This window comes from Laccaria bicolor, genomic scaffold (assembly GCF_000143565.1).
Source record: "Laccaria bicolor S238N-H82 LACBIscaffold_28 genomic scaffold, whole genome shotgun sequence".
NCBI classification, from domain to species: Eukaryota; Fungi; Basidiomycota; class Agaricomycetes; order Agaricales; family Hydnangiaceae; genus Laccaria; species Laccaria bicolor.
In genome coordinates this window covers 526,171-540,961 of record NW_001889899.1, presented here as the reverse complement: position 1 = coordinate 540,961, position 14,791 = coordinate 526,171, and the positions used below count along the sequence as shown (strand labels likewise).

General features: G+C 47.4%; 2 protein-coding genes across 2 annotated transcripts; both read left to right on the top strand.

Moving 5' to 3' along the window:
- Nucleotides 1-824: 824 nt before the first annotated feature.
- On the top strand, nucleotides 825-1,140 carry LACBIDRAFT_304651 (uncharacterized protein; the record flags this gene model as incomplete). Its single annotated transcript, XM_001884977.1, has 1 exon — nucleotides 825-1,140. The coding sequence occupies one exon, from the start codon at nucleotides 825-827 to the stop codon at nucleotides 1,125-1,127; it is 303 nt and encodes a 100-aa protein (XP_001885012.1). The 3' UTR covers nucleotides 1,128-1,140.
- Nucleotides 1,141-4,861: 3,721 nt separating this feature from the next.
- LACBIDRAFT_330668 (uncharacterized protein) lies at nucleotides 4,862-8,307 on the top strand (the record flags this gene model as incomplete). Its single annotated transcript, XM_001884976.1, has 15 exons — nucleotides 4,862-5,015; nucleotides 5,054-5,166; nucleotides 5,214-5,284; nucleotides 5,336-5,406; nucleotides 5,460-5,603; nucleotides 5,659-5,790; nucleotides 5,897-6,238; nucleotides 6,261-6,306; nucleotides 6,371-6,541; nucleotides 6,670-6,992; nucleotides 7,393-7,620; nucleotides 7,641-7,757; nucleotides 7,794-7,908; nucleotides 8,061-8,125; nucleotides 8,225-8,307. The coding sequence occupies 15 exons, from the start codon at nucleotides 4,862-4,864 to the stop codon at nucleotides 8,305-8,307; spliced, it is 2,175 nt and encodes a 724-aa protein (XP_001885011.1).
- Between the last annotated feature and the right edge of the window lie 6,484 nt (nucleotides 8,308-14,791).

The following is a 14,791-nucleotide window of genomic DNA, read 5'->3' as shown; positions in this document are numbered from 1 at the left end:
GTTGGTTTTTGAAAAAGTATTGTATTACGAAACGTAAGGAGAAAGAGATGGCCAAGGGTCAGAAAAAAGGCCTAGGGGTGGTTGACACGACACGGATTGGTTTGAGGGCTTCATATACATAAAACGAAAAAGTTGTCGTTCCTAGAATTTGAATTGTAAGATCGGAGTTCAATATTCAATTTTTAGAAGGTTTAAAGCGAAACCACTTCCATGACGTCGCACTTAGAGTATGCTGGACTCCGACATTCATTCTCGAGAGTCCAGTCGAAGCACCCGAAGCTATGGTGGCTTGAAGGAAGTGGTTGTTTACTTTGTCATATGAACCTGTAACAACAGTAAACAATAGTCATTTCGTTTACTCCACTGTTCAACGTTCAATGCGAGGGCCGCCACCAGGCCAACAACCTCTGTTAGCCGCCATTTCCAAGCGTCAAGGCGACGGATAATACACAAGGCGTCTTTCAGCGCCAGGCCAGCCGGTTTAGCTTTAAAACTTCTGTTCAGGAAGGATGGAACTCCCAGGTCTAAAGTCAAAGGTCTGGCCATCGGTACGTGCATCGCATCACTACTCGGCGGTTACTTAGAAGTTTCAAATTTGGGGGTAATTCGTGACTTTAGGTGCCGCAGCCTTTTTAACGCTCACGTTGATGTACGCCATGCTGGACTTGATCCACGAGCACGACCAAACGAACTACCTCTTGACATGCCTCATCCACATCCAACGAGCCGACGGCGATTTTGGCCCTGTGTATTTCCTGGAGCCGTCCGCTGCCTTGTCATACTCCTGAGAGCTCTGCTCTTCATTCACGGACGTTCCCCAAGACATGATTGACAACTTCTTCCAGGACGTGACTCGTCTCGTTCGGTCTCAAGGGGAGCCTGCTGCCAAGGCGCATACAGTGCTGAGGGAGGTGTCGGAGAAGGTGCATGAGATTTTGGTGAAGAGCAAGGGTGCGGAGGCTTGGGATACTGCGGTTGATGTGATTCGGACTTTGGATGGGGCTATTATTGATTTGGCGGATTTGGTGGAGGTGGCGGTTGGAGAGGACGATGATGGAAAGTTTGTTATGTATCAGAGGATAAAGGAGCAGAAGGCGAAGGACCCAGGATCGAGGAGTAACGATTGAGATATCATTGGATATACGGTATGTTGATGTCATTGATGGAGGGCCGAAGGTGCTGACTTGGAAGCATTCCGTCTGAATAGAGTCATCACTCTTCCCCATGGATATGTTCAATCTATGACTTATCGACGCATGTCCAACCTTTTCGGCCGACGTACACGTATTTGCACTTCCTTCCACTGTATATTTCAACTGCAGGTAAGTCGATGAACTGGGATTCGGTATAGGGATCTGACATACTTTCATTTCCAGCACCTTCCTGAATGGTGGCGGGCGAAGGGAGTTCACAGCGGCCATTCACTGTCGCATGGTAAGCAACCGATTTCAAACTCAGGAATGGAAACTAACGTACCCTCAGCATGGACTCATAAGAATCCCAACTAAAAACATCAAGTAAGTTATCTTCGTTGATGTGCGGGTTAAACGACGATACTCACTCGATATTAAGGACACCCAATAAAGCCTTGAAACGGCGAGCGAGCGTATCAGGAAAGCGGGGAGGGAAGCAAATGGGGGGACTCACCGTGGGTGGCATCCAGGACGACTTTAGCGACTGGATGACAATCAGCGACGACAAAACGCATGGTGGAACAAGATGGAGCGAAAGGCGTCGACGTCGAGAGGTAGGAGAAGGAAGACGTATGCGTGACCGGAGTGGTTACGCGACATCAGCAAAGATTATTACAGAGTCCCGTGAAGATTATGTGTATATTGCAGTTGACAATCCCCTAGCACCAAAACTTGCGGAAATTCACGCACAGGGATGCAGAATATATAAATTGGAATAGAACCCTGACATTTACAATTTCAGTTTTGAGGAGAAATTTCAAGCGCGACGTATTGGAGAGAAAATCATGTACAAGGGGTAAGTCCACTCCTCGGCTAGATTTCACGCAGTCCGTTTCGACGTCGATGCAGTTGAGGTCACTTTATATTATTGTAAGTGTATGTTCACTTACGCTTTTCGTAGCTTTTCGCATCTCGCCAATCCCCACGTATGCAATCCCACGCCATCGATGGGGTACTATCAGTCGACAGTCCACCCCCTCCTTGAGTCTTTGCGCTGTCCCGCCGAATTATGTCCTCACCTACTTTGCCTTCCGTGGTCTCACGGGAGTTTTTTTGTTTTTTTATTAAACAAGTTGTAATATTATTACAAGTGTCCCCTCGGGGAGGCGAAATTATGATCCTACATATATAAGAAAAAGGAGGGCGAAATGCTGAAAAGAATTGGAAAAGAAGGCATTTTTTTCGGTGTTTGCGACTGTTATTTGCTTATGTTTCTGAAATGCTATTGGTTCAATACTTAGATCTATCCGAAAATCTAATCTAAAAAGATACGGTGGACATTATTAACAGGAGGGAGACCAGGGATGGAGGGATGTATCTACAATCGAATTTAGAGGAGGCAGAGAATGAGATCAACATGAAGAAGGCAACAACGAAGGATATACTGTAGACTGAAACAACGATACGAAACCTCCTCACAAAGCATCTCCGCCATAGCCGCAAACTTGAAGTTATTCCCATATCTCTCCAATCGCTGCCGCCTCTCCAATTGCTGCCGATGCCTCTCCAACCTCTTCACCGTATCTCTCAAACTCCTTCCTTCCCCCCACGTACCCAAGCAACCTCCCCGATCCCACGTTCAAGCCTGCACACCACCGCTCTCGTCAAAACTCCTCACAGGCCCCAGCGGGCCCAGCTTCACCCCAACTCGAACTCGAACTTGAAGCAGAGGTGCTGGATCACGTCCATCAGCATACGTATATCTCGCTATAAACCACCCAATCCCGCTCTGTGCCAAATGTGTGGAACAGGAAGGCGTACATCACGGAGGGGAGGTGGGAGACTGTGAATAACCGGGGTATGGAGGGATGTATTCTAGACGACTCGGATCCAGACGCAGAGGAAAGGGAAGCCGCCTGAGCAAGCCCGAAACTGCACAGCACTTCGAATAGGGCAATGGCGCAGATGGAAGGACAGCAGGTCCGGACTGTGCGCGGCTGACGCTGTGCTGCAAGGAAGGCATCCTTATCAGCATGGCAGCGCTGAAGCCATAATCCTCCTTGGCTACGAAATTCCACAACGAGAACGAGCTGTTCGAGTGGCTGAGAGAGCGTGAGGCGGGCATTCTACTGGGTCCTGCATCATTTGTACTGTTGACGAAGGCATGATGGGATTATAGCCGGAGATGATTGTGAGATGTAAGAAGAGATATCGAGGAGATTTATACACACCTTAGAATGAGATTGGAGAATGGATATTTAGCGTTGGCGGGAACTATATGGCAGAATTTTGATTTCCGACGCACGCATTTCACCAATGAGAATTCAATTTCCGCTGCTGGGATCTGCCGAATCTTATTTCTCTTGCTTAGGATTCGATAATATTTCAACCACCAAGGCTGTTCAAAGACAGTAAAAATGGTTTTTAGTAGTATGGATAAACTTGCAGGTGAACCTCCAAACTAATAATGATAATACTTAATTGGACAGTCATTGACTTGCAAGTCTCATATGAGAGTTGCGACACGATGCACAAACTCAACATTATCATACTTACACGCTAATATGCTATGGAAACTATGTATGCTCCTTTAAATTTTATCATGTTTGGTAATAGAATCCGAAGGCTATGCTCCGCGACAAAGGCAACGACTTACAGCTAACGAGACAAATTTCAAAACGCTCCGCTTAGTGATTTTGTTTACTTGTGGAGCCTCAGGGTATGTGCAAATAACCTTACTGGGAATCTATGACTATATATGCAACAAGTGAGAAGGGGCGGGAAGGCAATGCCCACCAAATGGCTGGCCGTAGTTGTTTGGTCAGCTCCAAAAGTAAATAAAATCACTAAGCGGAGTGTTTTGGAATATGGTCTATCAATACCTCGTTAGCTGTAGCATAAAAACAAGTCAATGAAGATTTCTTCAGTAGTCTTTTTTTTTTACGGTGGATGCAAGGTGGACGCTACCAATGGCAGACAGCTTGGAACATAAAAATCCAGAAAAAAATACGTCAATATAGAAGCATTGTTTTTATTTACGGGGTGCCAGCCTCCAAAGCTTACTAAATATCATAAATACATATATTCTGGTACTGTTCTGTGTCGGATATAATAATATAAGGTCCTCGACCATGCGAGTTCAGCCGATTTTTCTGATCTCCAACGGACCGAATCTTGTACTCCCATTCACTTGCCCATTCACTGGCAGTTGACCAGGAGTCACAAATATGCTCTATTTTGGTTTTTATTTTCTGAGAAGGATCTGGAAAATTCTATACATCCAAGAATGTCGAAGTTGAAGGAAACTAATCAGCCATATATCTCTACCTTGTATCTACGTGCGGAACCTACGCCAACGCTGCAAGCGCTGTCGTAGCGCCGAGGCTTTGTGTGTACGTGTTTGACTCGTCGACTGAGGGCGCTGACCTTCGTTTTCAAAGACTGTCGCCCTCTAATTCCACTCTTTTTACAATCCTTTCCATGTTATTTCTTGTGATCCACTCTACTTGCATTTTTGTATCACATCTGTGCTATATTTCAAGCGTCGTCAGGTTCTGGAGAGTGGAGATTACCTAATGGTAGTGGTCCCAAAATAGTCTTGAGAAGCGATTGGATCAATCACGAATTCAAATCCTGCCATATAGTTCCCGCCTACCTTAGATATTGTATGCTTGGGCGGTAGTAGAAGATATATGCGCAATCGGTTGGGCGTCTAGAGTGGCATCGAAATGGATTTTGGGAGATTCAGAGGCGGAGCCATTCGGCCCGAAAATAATAATAATAAATATTTCTTTCTCACCCAACACGTGTTGGCTCGTTACAACACTCCCATCCCTGTCCTCGAAACCGCTTGCACAAGCGGCCGAAATCTTCATCCTGAGGGTGGCTGAAAGTCGAACTCACAAGAGGATTTCAAACAGGTGTTATGTGTTCGAACTTTGGCCACTCAAGATCGTGGATCCAACTTGTTCGTTCATTTCCCCTGACCCCGTACGGGGAACTCGCTGTATCTTCGGAATACACATCATATACGGTGAGTGGGGCCCCAATGATCTCTCGCGTTATCTAACAGCATTCTAGGACGATAGACGCAAGATCAACACTACTCCTCCCCAAAACGACTGGACGGACGACCGCGTAGTACGGCAACGGTACGTTGCTCTCCTTATCCCCGTGCTCATTCCATTAGAAACGTGCTCAAGCATAGACTCATCTTGGATTCATCATTCCTCGCCATTGGCATCTATCTACGATTTGCGGACTCGTGTCCAACGTAAGCTATATTTGTCATTTCAAGTTGGAGGAAATGATGAATATGTACTTCAGAGAATTTGACTTTGCATGCAACACTGGCTACATTTCAGGATGGTGACGACGGTTTAGCGAGGGATGGCGATCAACTTGACGTCAGAGGATGGCGATTGACTGGTGAAGGACGGACGATACGTCGCAAGAGCTGTTTGGACATCGGTAAGTCATCTACAACTCTATAATTGTTGTTCCATCCACGTACCTCTCGACGCAGGTCAGGAAGACCCCCTAGAGTGCAAAAATCGATTTTTACGTCCACGAAATAACGTAGAGAAACCGCTTACGTTCGTCTGGAACGACACTAAGGTTTGGACAGCAAGCACCCCTAGTGCAAGACGGCGAGGGAGTACGTCGGCATGGAATCTATTTCGTCATCGTCAAAAGTGAGGGTGGAGGATATGGCACCCCCAGGAAAATCGGTTATAAATCCGAAAGAAGTGGATCGATTGCAGGCTCATCGACTCCATCATCATCCCCACCATCAACGTCCCCCTCGACTTTCCCGCCCTCACGTCCACATTCCCAGGAAGCCTTCTCGAGGGACTGGGGCCATCGCGAGCTCTTCTTCCCGGCGTGCATGCGCACCTTCCGTCTCAGCTTCATCGCCCCCGACCCATCCTCATTCTCCCCAACACAACCAGGACAAGATACCTATGTCAAAGCGTCAGCCTCCGCGCGGGACCTTCGTCTCGGCTTGACGATGACACCTACACCACTAGTAACACCCACAACGCGGCCGGCTACGCGATCTTGGGCACAAAATATATCGCCTGAGCACGAAATTTCGCATCACCGTTATTTTTTTACTGCGAGTAGACGGTGTTCGGAGTGTCGTGAGGTTGTTAAGAGTCCTCGTTCTTCGGTACGTTTTTTTCTTTTTTTCTTTTTTTCTTGTCTTCTTCACGCTGATCAAATAATACCTACAGCCAAACGAACCTTTCTCCCCCCGACTCCTCCACCTCCCTTGCGCATCCTGCAACACAAAACACTGCAGGGGCTGCTTCAAACCCACACGGTGTCCACCCACCTGCTCTGGTGGCCAGTCATGCCCAATCCGGACCTGCTGCTCTGCCATCTGCGCCATTGCCTTACTTGAAGTGCTGTGCAGCTTCGATAAGGATTACGCGGGGTTCGTTGCGAATTCCCCAACGCGCGAGTTTATCAATGTTGTGATTGCGCGTACGGATAAGAGGACGAGGGCGTGGGTACGTTGAGGAACGTCGAGTTGGCTTGTTCAAGTCGCTTCCCTCTCTGCGTCTGAATCCGAGTCGTCGTCGGGATCCGCGATACATCCCTCCATCCCACGACTATTCACGGTCTCTTACCTCCCGTCGGTGATGTACGCTTTCCTATCTCATACACTTGGCGCAGAGCGCGATTGGGTGGTCCACAGCGAGATATACGTCGCCTTGATGGACGTCATCAAGCACCTCGCATCCAGTTCGAATGGTGGGGTTTCTGGCGTGGTGAAGGAGCCTGTGAGGAGGGTTGAGGAGAGCTGTGGTGTGCAGGCTTGGATGTGGGATTGGGGGGAGGTTGTTTGGGTTCGTGAGGGGGAAGCGGATGGGGAAGAAGGAAGGAGTTTGGGAGATGCGGTGAAGAGATTGGAGAGGCATCGACGGGGATTGGAGAGGTATGGGAATAAGTTCAAGTTTGCGGCTATGGCGGAGAAGATTGAGATGCTTTGTGAGGGCATTTCGTATTTGTTGTTTCAGCAGCTCGTTGGGGGGTGATTGAGCGGGTTGGTTGCAAGAGGAGGTTATCATTATTGCACACGGTCCCAAGACGTCCCAGGACATTTATTCACTTACGCTACATGTACACTTTCTTGTTCAATTTTTTTACATATCTAATGTCGATGGAATATATTTCGGAGAGCGGTGTCTAGTAGTTTGCTATTGAGAGTGCCGTGTAGTTTGCCAGTATATTACTGATTCAAATTTTCAAGAGCCAGCGTATTTTGAAGTTTGGCGCGTTGTTTGCACGTTGTCTCGATCGCAACTCGATCGTTCAAACGTTCAACGTTGGTTCAACGTTCAACCTTCCACGTTCCACCTAGGCTCGCAACCAGCCGCTTCTTTCAAGCTCCGCTTCGCTTCGTCAGAAGCGGCTGGGAGCAACGAACACATTTTAGCAGAGAGACCCCGTGGGAAGTCTGACTTAGCTAGAATTTCATGTAAATCTACAATGCTGCAGCGAGTTCGTCATTCGTCCTCGTCTTTGCTATCGCTGTCCACGGTCTCATCGACATCCTCGACTTCAAGTTCATCTATGTCACGATCGACGTCCGCTATTGTTGGCACCATGGCCATGGTTTTGGAGTCACCATTCTCTAACTCATCCAGATAGCTGGCAACTGCGACATCGTCGTCAACAGCTTCAGTGGGAGGAGGAAACTTTTGGACTGGAGCTCTTGGATCTTGGGTCATGAGTCTGAGGCTGCCTGTGTTGGACTGACATTTGGGTGAGTGGCTAAAATGTTGGTGGGCCTTGCTGCTGGAAGTGATCAGGGATAACAGGCGTCATTTGTGGCGGTTTTGAAGACGCGTGAACATTTCGTCGACTCAAGCCTGGGCTAGAAGGATGTCCCTCTTGACTCTGCATCCATAGATGAAGGGCTGTGTACACTTGCGCAAACGGTAACGTGCTCCTTGTGGCAATCTACGGAAACCGCAAACCCCGTAAGTCATGATATCCAACTAACAATCGGTGTACTCACCGCAATTACAGTTCCGACTGTCCCCTGCTGCGATCTCTGTGATCCGACATTGCTCAATCAGACTCGACCACCCCGCCACCCTCAATCAAGAAGGCCACGTTGCTCAAGCTCGGGCTGCCAAATGAGAGCGTCCTGGAAGACTGATGTGATCGCGTCCTCTTGTGCGACTTTGGAAACAACGGATTCGTGTCATCTGGTAGTGTGTTTTGCACCGTCCGAAGGATGTTGGCATTCTCCGCCTCAAATTGCAGGATTTGAGATGCGGAGAGTTCTATCTCCTCATCCTCATCTTCCACTTTTGTTGATTACCTCTGGAGGCGGCATGTCGCGCGCGGATGACGTGATCGAAAGGTTGGCTTCAGTTGGTCCGGAACACATTGTTGGACCTCAGTGGCCGAGGCAGTGGCTTGGGTTTGGGAAGTATAGTGATTAACTTCTTACCGAGTTACTAGCGATGTCCATTCCCCCTCTAATTCACAGTTGATACATCTAATACCTATAATACCTTCATTGGACATATTCTATCAGTGGAATATACGGGGATAGCACACATAGGAACACCATTGTAAAATATCGCAAAGCGATTTCACGAAGTCAAACTTCCCACGGGCCCTCCGTACAAAATCGCATTTGTTTCTCCCAGTCCTTCGAGGATGTTGGCCTTTTTCACACTCCGCCATCACTTCATCACTCCGCAACATTGCTTCCATTTCTCATCATGTCATCGGATTGACAACATCCTCGAAGGCACTGGTAGCGAGTCTACGTTCCACCCTGAGCTGACCATGTATCCTGTTGATGAGATAACTGTAGCGTCTTATGAAATACAGGGAAAGAAGGAGTATTTAAATATAGGATACATTTAAATACAAGAAATCCGCGAGCGCGGATAACTTGTCTGTGCCTAGGGCTTGCCCGGCTCATTCAAATCAGATCTTAAATAGTAATGATAATAGTGAAATCTGAAAGACAAGCAAGACCTGAGCATCTGGGAAGCTCGATGTGCAAGACAACCAGCTATACCAACCAGAGTGTAAGCTCACAACAAGCAGGTTGGTTCAGCACAGAGGAACTACCCAGTCAAGCAGCACTCTGGGAGAATTTCTTGTTCGAAATACAAATACATTTCAAGTTTCAATGAGTACAGCAGTAGCAATGTAGGAGGGATGTGTGGATCAAAATATAAGTACAAGGTAGATTGTAAAGATGAATATGGCAAGGTAGAAGGACGTGGGGATGAAATATAAGTACAAGGTAGATGGTGAAGATGAAAGAGAATCACAAGGTGAGGTTCCCATCAGAGGCGACAATAAGTGCGGAAGGGATTTTGTTATGAATACGAAATTGTTCGAAGATTGCAGCCAACGAGTCAATGTGGGACTTGTTGTATGCTTTTGATGTGCTCATTGGAAGAATTTCCTCCATGTGATGCCAATAGAGCAAAAAGGCGAGAGAGGTCCAGCCGCCTGTTGCAGTGACAATTTCAGGTGGTACACCAGTGAGGAGAAGCTCAACAGCACCCCCGATGCAAAAGCTATGCCCGAGAACATGCACAAGCATGGCAGATGACCAAATACCCATGCAGAAATTGAGAAATTCGTGTTTGAGAAGCATTTTTGATTGAGAGGAAGCAGTTGTATATGCGAAGAGGGGGGCTGACTCATCTGTGGACGAATTAACAGAGAGATGGTTCTTCAGAGCAGTGACTGGGCAAAGGATATCATCCTGCACAGTAAGGATCACTGAGGCACCAAGTTCTTTGGTTGTCTTGGTCCAAGGAATGTGGAAGTTTGCAGAGGATGAACCGTCCTGCAATGTACAAAAGGTGATCCTGCAAAATATAAGAAGAGTAGAAAGGAGAGAAGGAAGGTAGTGCACATGACAGAGCGAAGAACATGATATTTTCCATCAAAGGCAGCAGCGGTAGTAACAGCTAGCTCGCCCAGTCGTCGACAGCCAAAAAATGTGCAGAGAGCAAGGGCCCAAACTGCAGCATGAAAGGGAGTGGAGAGATTGAGAACATGGTGGAGCACCAGCAGGTGTTCAATGGACACAGGTGCACGGAGAGGGTGTTTGTGCTTTGTACCCTCTTTGTTCGCAGACACCCAGGCCAGCTGAACCCATTCATCGTCACCAAACCAAGGGGCATGGTTGATGACATGCCATGCATGAATGCCAGAGAGCCAAGAACGTATGGTGTTCCCAGCCTGCCTACCCTTATGTTCACCAATAAAGGCGCAAAGGAGAGGGTAAGAGGCGGGCATCTGCTCTTCTTCATCTATGTTCCATCTGTCACAAAATTGGGTGAAGCGGAGGGTGCCAGCGGCATATGTGGTTTTCGTGTTAGGTGCATAAGCACCACGGATTGACATTAGAGCACTGTTAACAAGATGTGAAGGGAGGGAGGTAGCCAGGTGATGTTGGTGATGAGCAGCATGAGGTGTGTCCCAGGTAAATAGGCGATCGGCAGCGGCAACATGGGGGCGTAAAACGCTCTGAGAGATCTGCCGCCCAGCATGAGGTTTCCAGGGTGTGATAGACTGAGATGATAGAGGTGAGAGGTGGTCAAGAGGAGTAAGCAAAGTAGATTGAGTAGGAAGAGTAGTTGGGAGGGGAGGAGGAGCAGTTAGCAAGGGCAGAGCAGTATACAATGTGGAAGGAACAGGCATGGATGAGACTGTGGATGGGAATGCAGTAGAACAAGACTTGAAAGGGAAGAGAGTGTGACGATGTGTGGGGCACGGAGGAACAGAGACTGAACCACCCACAGTCGTCTCAACGACATGTGTCGCCGGCTTAAAAGGATAATCTGAGCTGGATAAAGTTAGAATATAGTCATGAGGACATCACATCAAATGAGGAGAGCTAACCTAGGCATGAACAAAACAGGAAGATAGCTCATCAGGGAGCTGAAACGATGGGAAAATTTGCTTCCCAGCTGGTCCTGGTTCCCCGCGCAAGATAGGATCAGCTGGATTAGCTTGAGATTCAATATAAACAGTTTTGAAGGCAAGCAACGTCGCCATGAGGATAATGTGGGTGCAACGAACCACAAGGTTAAGGTAGATGTTGCCACTACGGCCCTTATCAAGAGCGCCAATAGTGCCCTGATTATCGGAATGGACAAGAAGATGAGTGTCATGAAGGCCCTTTGATTCAAGGAAAAGAGCTAGAAGCTCAATGGCGACAGTCTCAAGCCAGCAGATGTCATGACCGACAATCTTTCAAGAAGGCAATAGCTGGAAGGCAGCCCATTCACCACTGATGATGATGCCAATACCCCATGATGTCAAAGCATCAACATACAAGCCAAGGTCTGATAAAGGACCAAGAGGGTGAAGAGATCGGTGTAGCCCTGGCAAAGTGAGCTTGACCAGCCACCAGTTCAGGTCAGTGATCAGGGAATGTGGAGGATACTTCGTCAGGAATTCGTCACCATGGAAGGTGGAGGCAAAGTTAGAGAGAGAAGGCAGATGGGAGCGACCATCGAGATAGACAAAAGCAATGTGACAAAGAGACCCATGGATCTTTTCAACATCATGCAGATGGCAAGGTCGACCATTGAAGTCGACAAGGAACTGGAGAATGCATTGATGAAATTTATTCCTTTTTCCCTCTGGCAAGCTGACACACTTCCGAGGGATGTCCCAGAGGAAACCGATAAAGGTGGTGATGAAGGAAAAACGTTCATCACCCTTCTCGTCATGCCAAGGCACTCCCAATGAAGAAATGCAGCGAAGCATCTCATCGCGATCATAGTCATAACAAAATTTGCCATCAACGAAAGGGCCCAAAGGTGAAGGAAACCGGAAGGCTTTCAAATCATCTTCATACTTCGGCACTGGAAAGACTCCTTCAGCCCTCCAGATATCGACAACGGCATTTGCAATCATGCCAGCATTACTGCTGGCACATGCGGGCGGCTCCAAAGGGATGAGTGTGTTTGATGAAGAAGTCGTCAGACATGCCTTGGACGACAAGCCAAGGTTTATGAGGTGGGAGAACAGGGCATGTGCGATGGAATTTCTTGATGTCGAGAGTGCATGCCTGCGTTCCAGGAGGCGTGTGAGAAATCTGCATAAGAGTAAGGGACATGAGTAAAATGTGCAGGAAGATAATAGATCAGACAAGAACATAGACATGAGATGTGGGAGAGAGGTGCAGCGGATGCCCATAATATGTGTGAGGGCATAATACACTCAACGTGCAGAAAGGGAAGCATCATTTTGACACATCAGAAGGGTCATCACACTCGACGTGTGGAAGAGAAGTCATCACACTCAACGCGTGGAAGAGAAGTCATTGTGCTCGACGCACAGAAGATAATCATTGTGCCAGTGGCACGGAAGATAATATCATCATGCCAATGGCACGGAACAGGAGGATGAACAAGGGATGTAGGTAAGAATACCCAAAGAGTGACTGGATGCAGGCCAGCACTAATAAAGAAGGCGTCTCCACGCATGAAATGCAAAGGAGACGCGAAAAGGAAAGGATGGAAAGAGGGGGAAAAGGAACAGAAGAAAGAGGGGGAAAAGGAACAGAAGAAAGAGTTACTCACAATCTCAGCCACTTTCGATGCAGTGTCGAAACACGTAGGGAAGTTGTCCTTGTGAATATAGGAGTTGACAGATGCGTGAAGCTTTGAGGCCTTGGACAGGTGTTGACACACCCTCAGCTTATCGGGTACACCTGGTTCTTGTGGCTGAACAGAGACGAGGAGAGAGGAGGATTGAAAGGGGCCATGCAGAATCCTCTCAGTGACTTCCCAAGAGAAAGGGCCTGAGAGCCTGCCTGACTTGACTTCTTTGGTGAGATAATCAGAAACGGTGTCGGGATAGGCAATGATGGAAGGATTGTTGGGCATAACAACAGTCTGGGAAAGGGAAGGCATATGGCCAATAGGGAAGCTGAAGCGCAAATTGAAGGGAAGGAGGGGATAGCTTTCAAAAAGGCCATGTTTGCGCAATAAGAAGTCAGAAGCGCCTGGGTTGTATGGATGCAAGATCTTGTCAAATAGAGCTTGGCCTCACTCAGCACAGATAAGGCAGTCGGGCATTGAGGAGGAAGACCTGCCGCTGCCTGTTGAAAAGGGCTGGGAGGGACGTGACTGAGAGGGGCGAGGGGCGAGTCATGGTGTGAGCTTCCCAGTGAAAGGAGCTTTTGTGGGTTCAGGACCCATCATCCCACGAATGTCAACCATCATCTCACGCTGCTTCTTGGAAAGCTTGTAGGCCTGGTAGTAACGTGCAGCGTCATATTCACCATATTTAGCCCAATGTTCCTGTTGGAACTTCAGCTCATCAGGTTTCCAGGCATCATAAAGGTTGTCTTTAGTGTCCTGGGATGTATAAAAACAAAAATGATCGTTATACCAGTTACTGTGAGCATCGGCTGTGCCTTCCTCGTCGTGTTCCTTTTGGAAGAGATACATGTTGCCAGCAGCCTCCATCCATTGGCTACAAGACAAGGAGAGCTCCTTGCCAAAACACATAGAAAGCTTCTCGACATCAAGAATAATGGTGCCCTTTGTCTCACCAGGGTTTGGATTGGTCTTTGTCGTCAGCAAAGTAGATGCTTCAACATTCAAGATGTTCAAATTCTTATTAAGGAAAAAAGGCAGTGGAACGGCAATACAAAGCTCAGTGTCAAAGAGGCTCTGTGGAAAGGTGGCCGGCCAGAGAACTACCACAACCCAAGGTACCATCTTTTTGCCATTCATGCAACGACACTTTGCAATTCTAGCCTCCTCAGTGGAAAGTTTAATGTTGTCAGCAGTTTTCCTTTTTGATTTTTGATTGTCTTTAATTTCTTCATCAGCGATCCATTTTCCGAGTTTAGCATAGATTAAGTTCGGACAGGAAGCAGCAAAGGAAGGAATGCGGAAGTGATGCAAGTTGGTGTCGTCCAAAGAAACCAAAGAAGCTTCATCAGAGCCAGGTTCCGTATCGACAGTGGGATCAGAAATGTGGTTGAAGGTCTTCTGAGACCTTGCAGCATTTTTGTCCTCAATCTCCTTGTTCATTTGGAGGATAGATACCAAGGGAAGATTTTTTAGCATTTGAATGATAGCCAGGGAGGTGTGAGTATGAGGAACATGAGAGGGGAGGTCTTTACCATCCCCCATGAGTTCCGGCGGATTCCAAGTGGGATGTTGGAATTCCATGGAATTCCAACGGAAACCAGTTGGCTGGAGCCTCAGCCATTTTGGTTTCCAATTCCATGGAAATTCCAACAGAATCCGACAGAATCCAGCAGAAATGGTTGGAATCCCACTAGTGGGTACCACCTTTATCATAAAAATAAGGTAACTGCCTAGGGCTCCCTGTGTATAAGTCCACAGTCTTTATGATAGGAATCATTCCAGTTACCATGCATTTTCATTAGGCAATTTTCATTAGCTACTTGGCCAATATCATTGTGATTTTCATTACATACCTGGGCGATATTATTGGAAATTTCATTAGCTACATGGGCGATATCATTTACGATTTTCATTAGTTATCTGGCCGATATCATTGTGATCTTCATTAGATACCTGGGCGATATCATTGGAAATTTCATTAGCTACATGGGCGATATCATTTGCAATTTTCATTAGTTATCTGACTGATATCATTGTGATTTC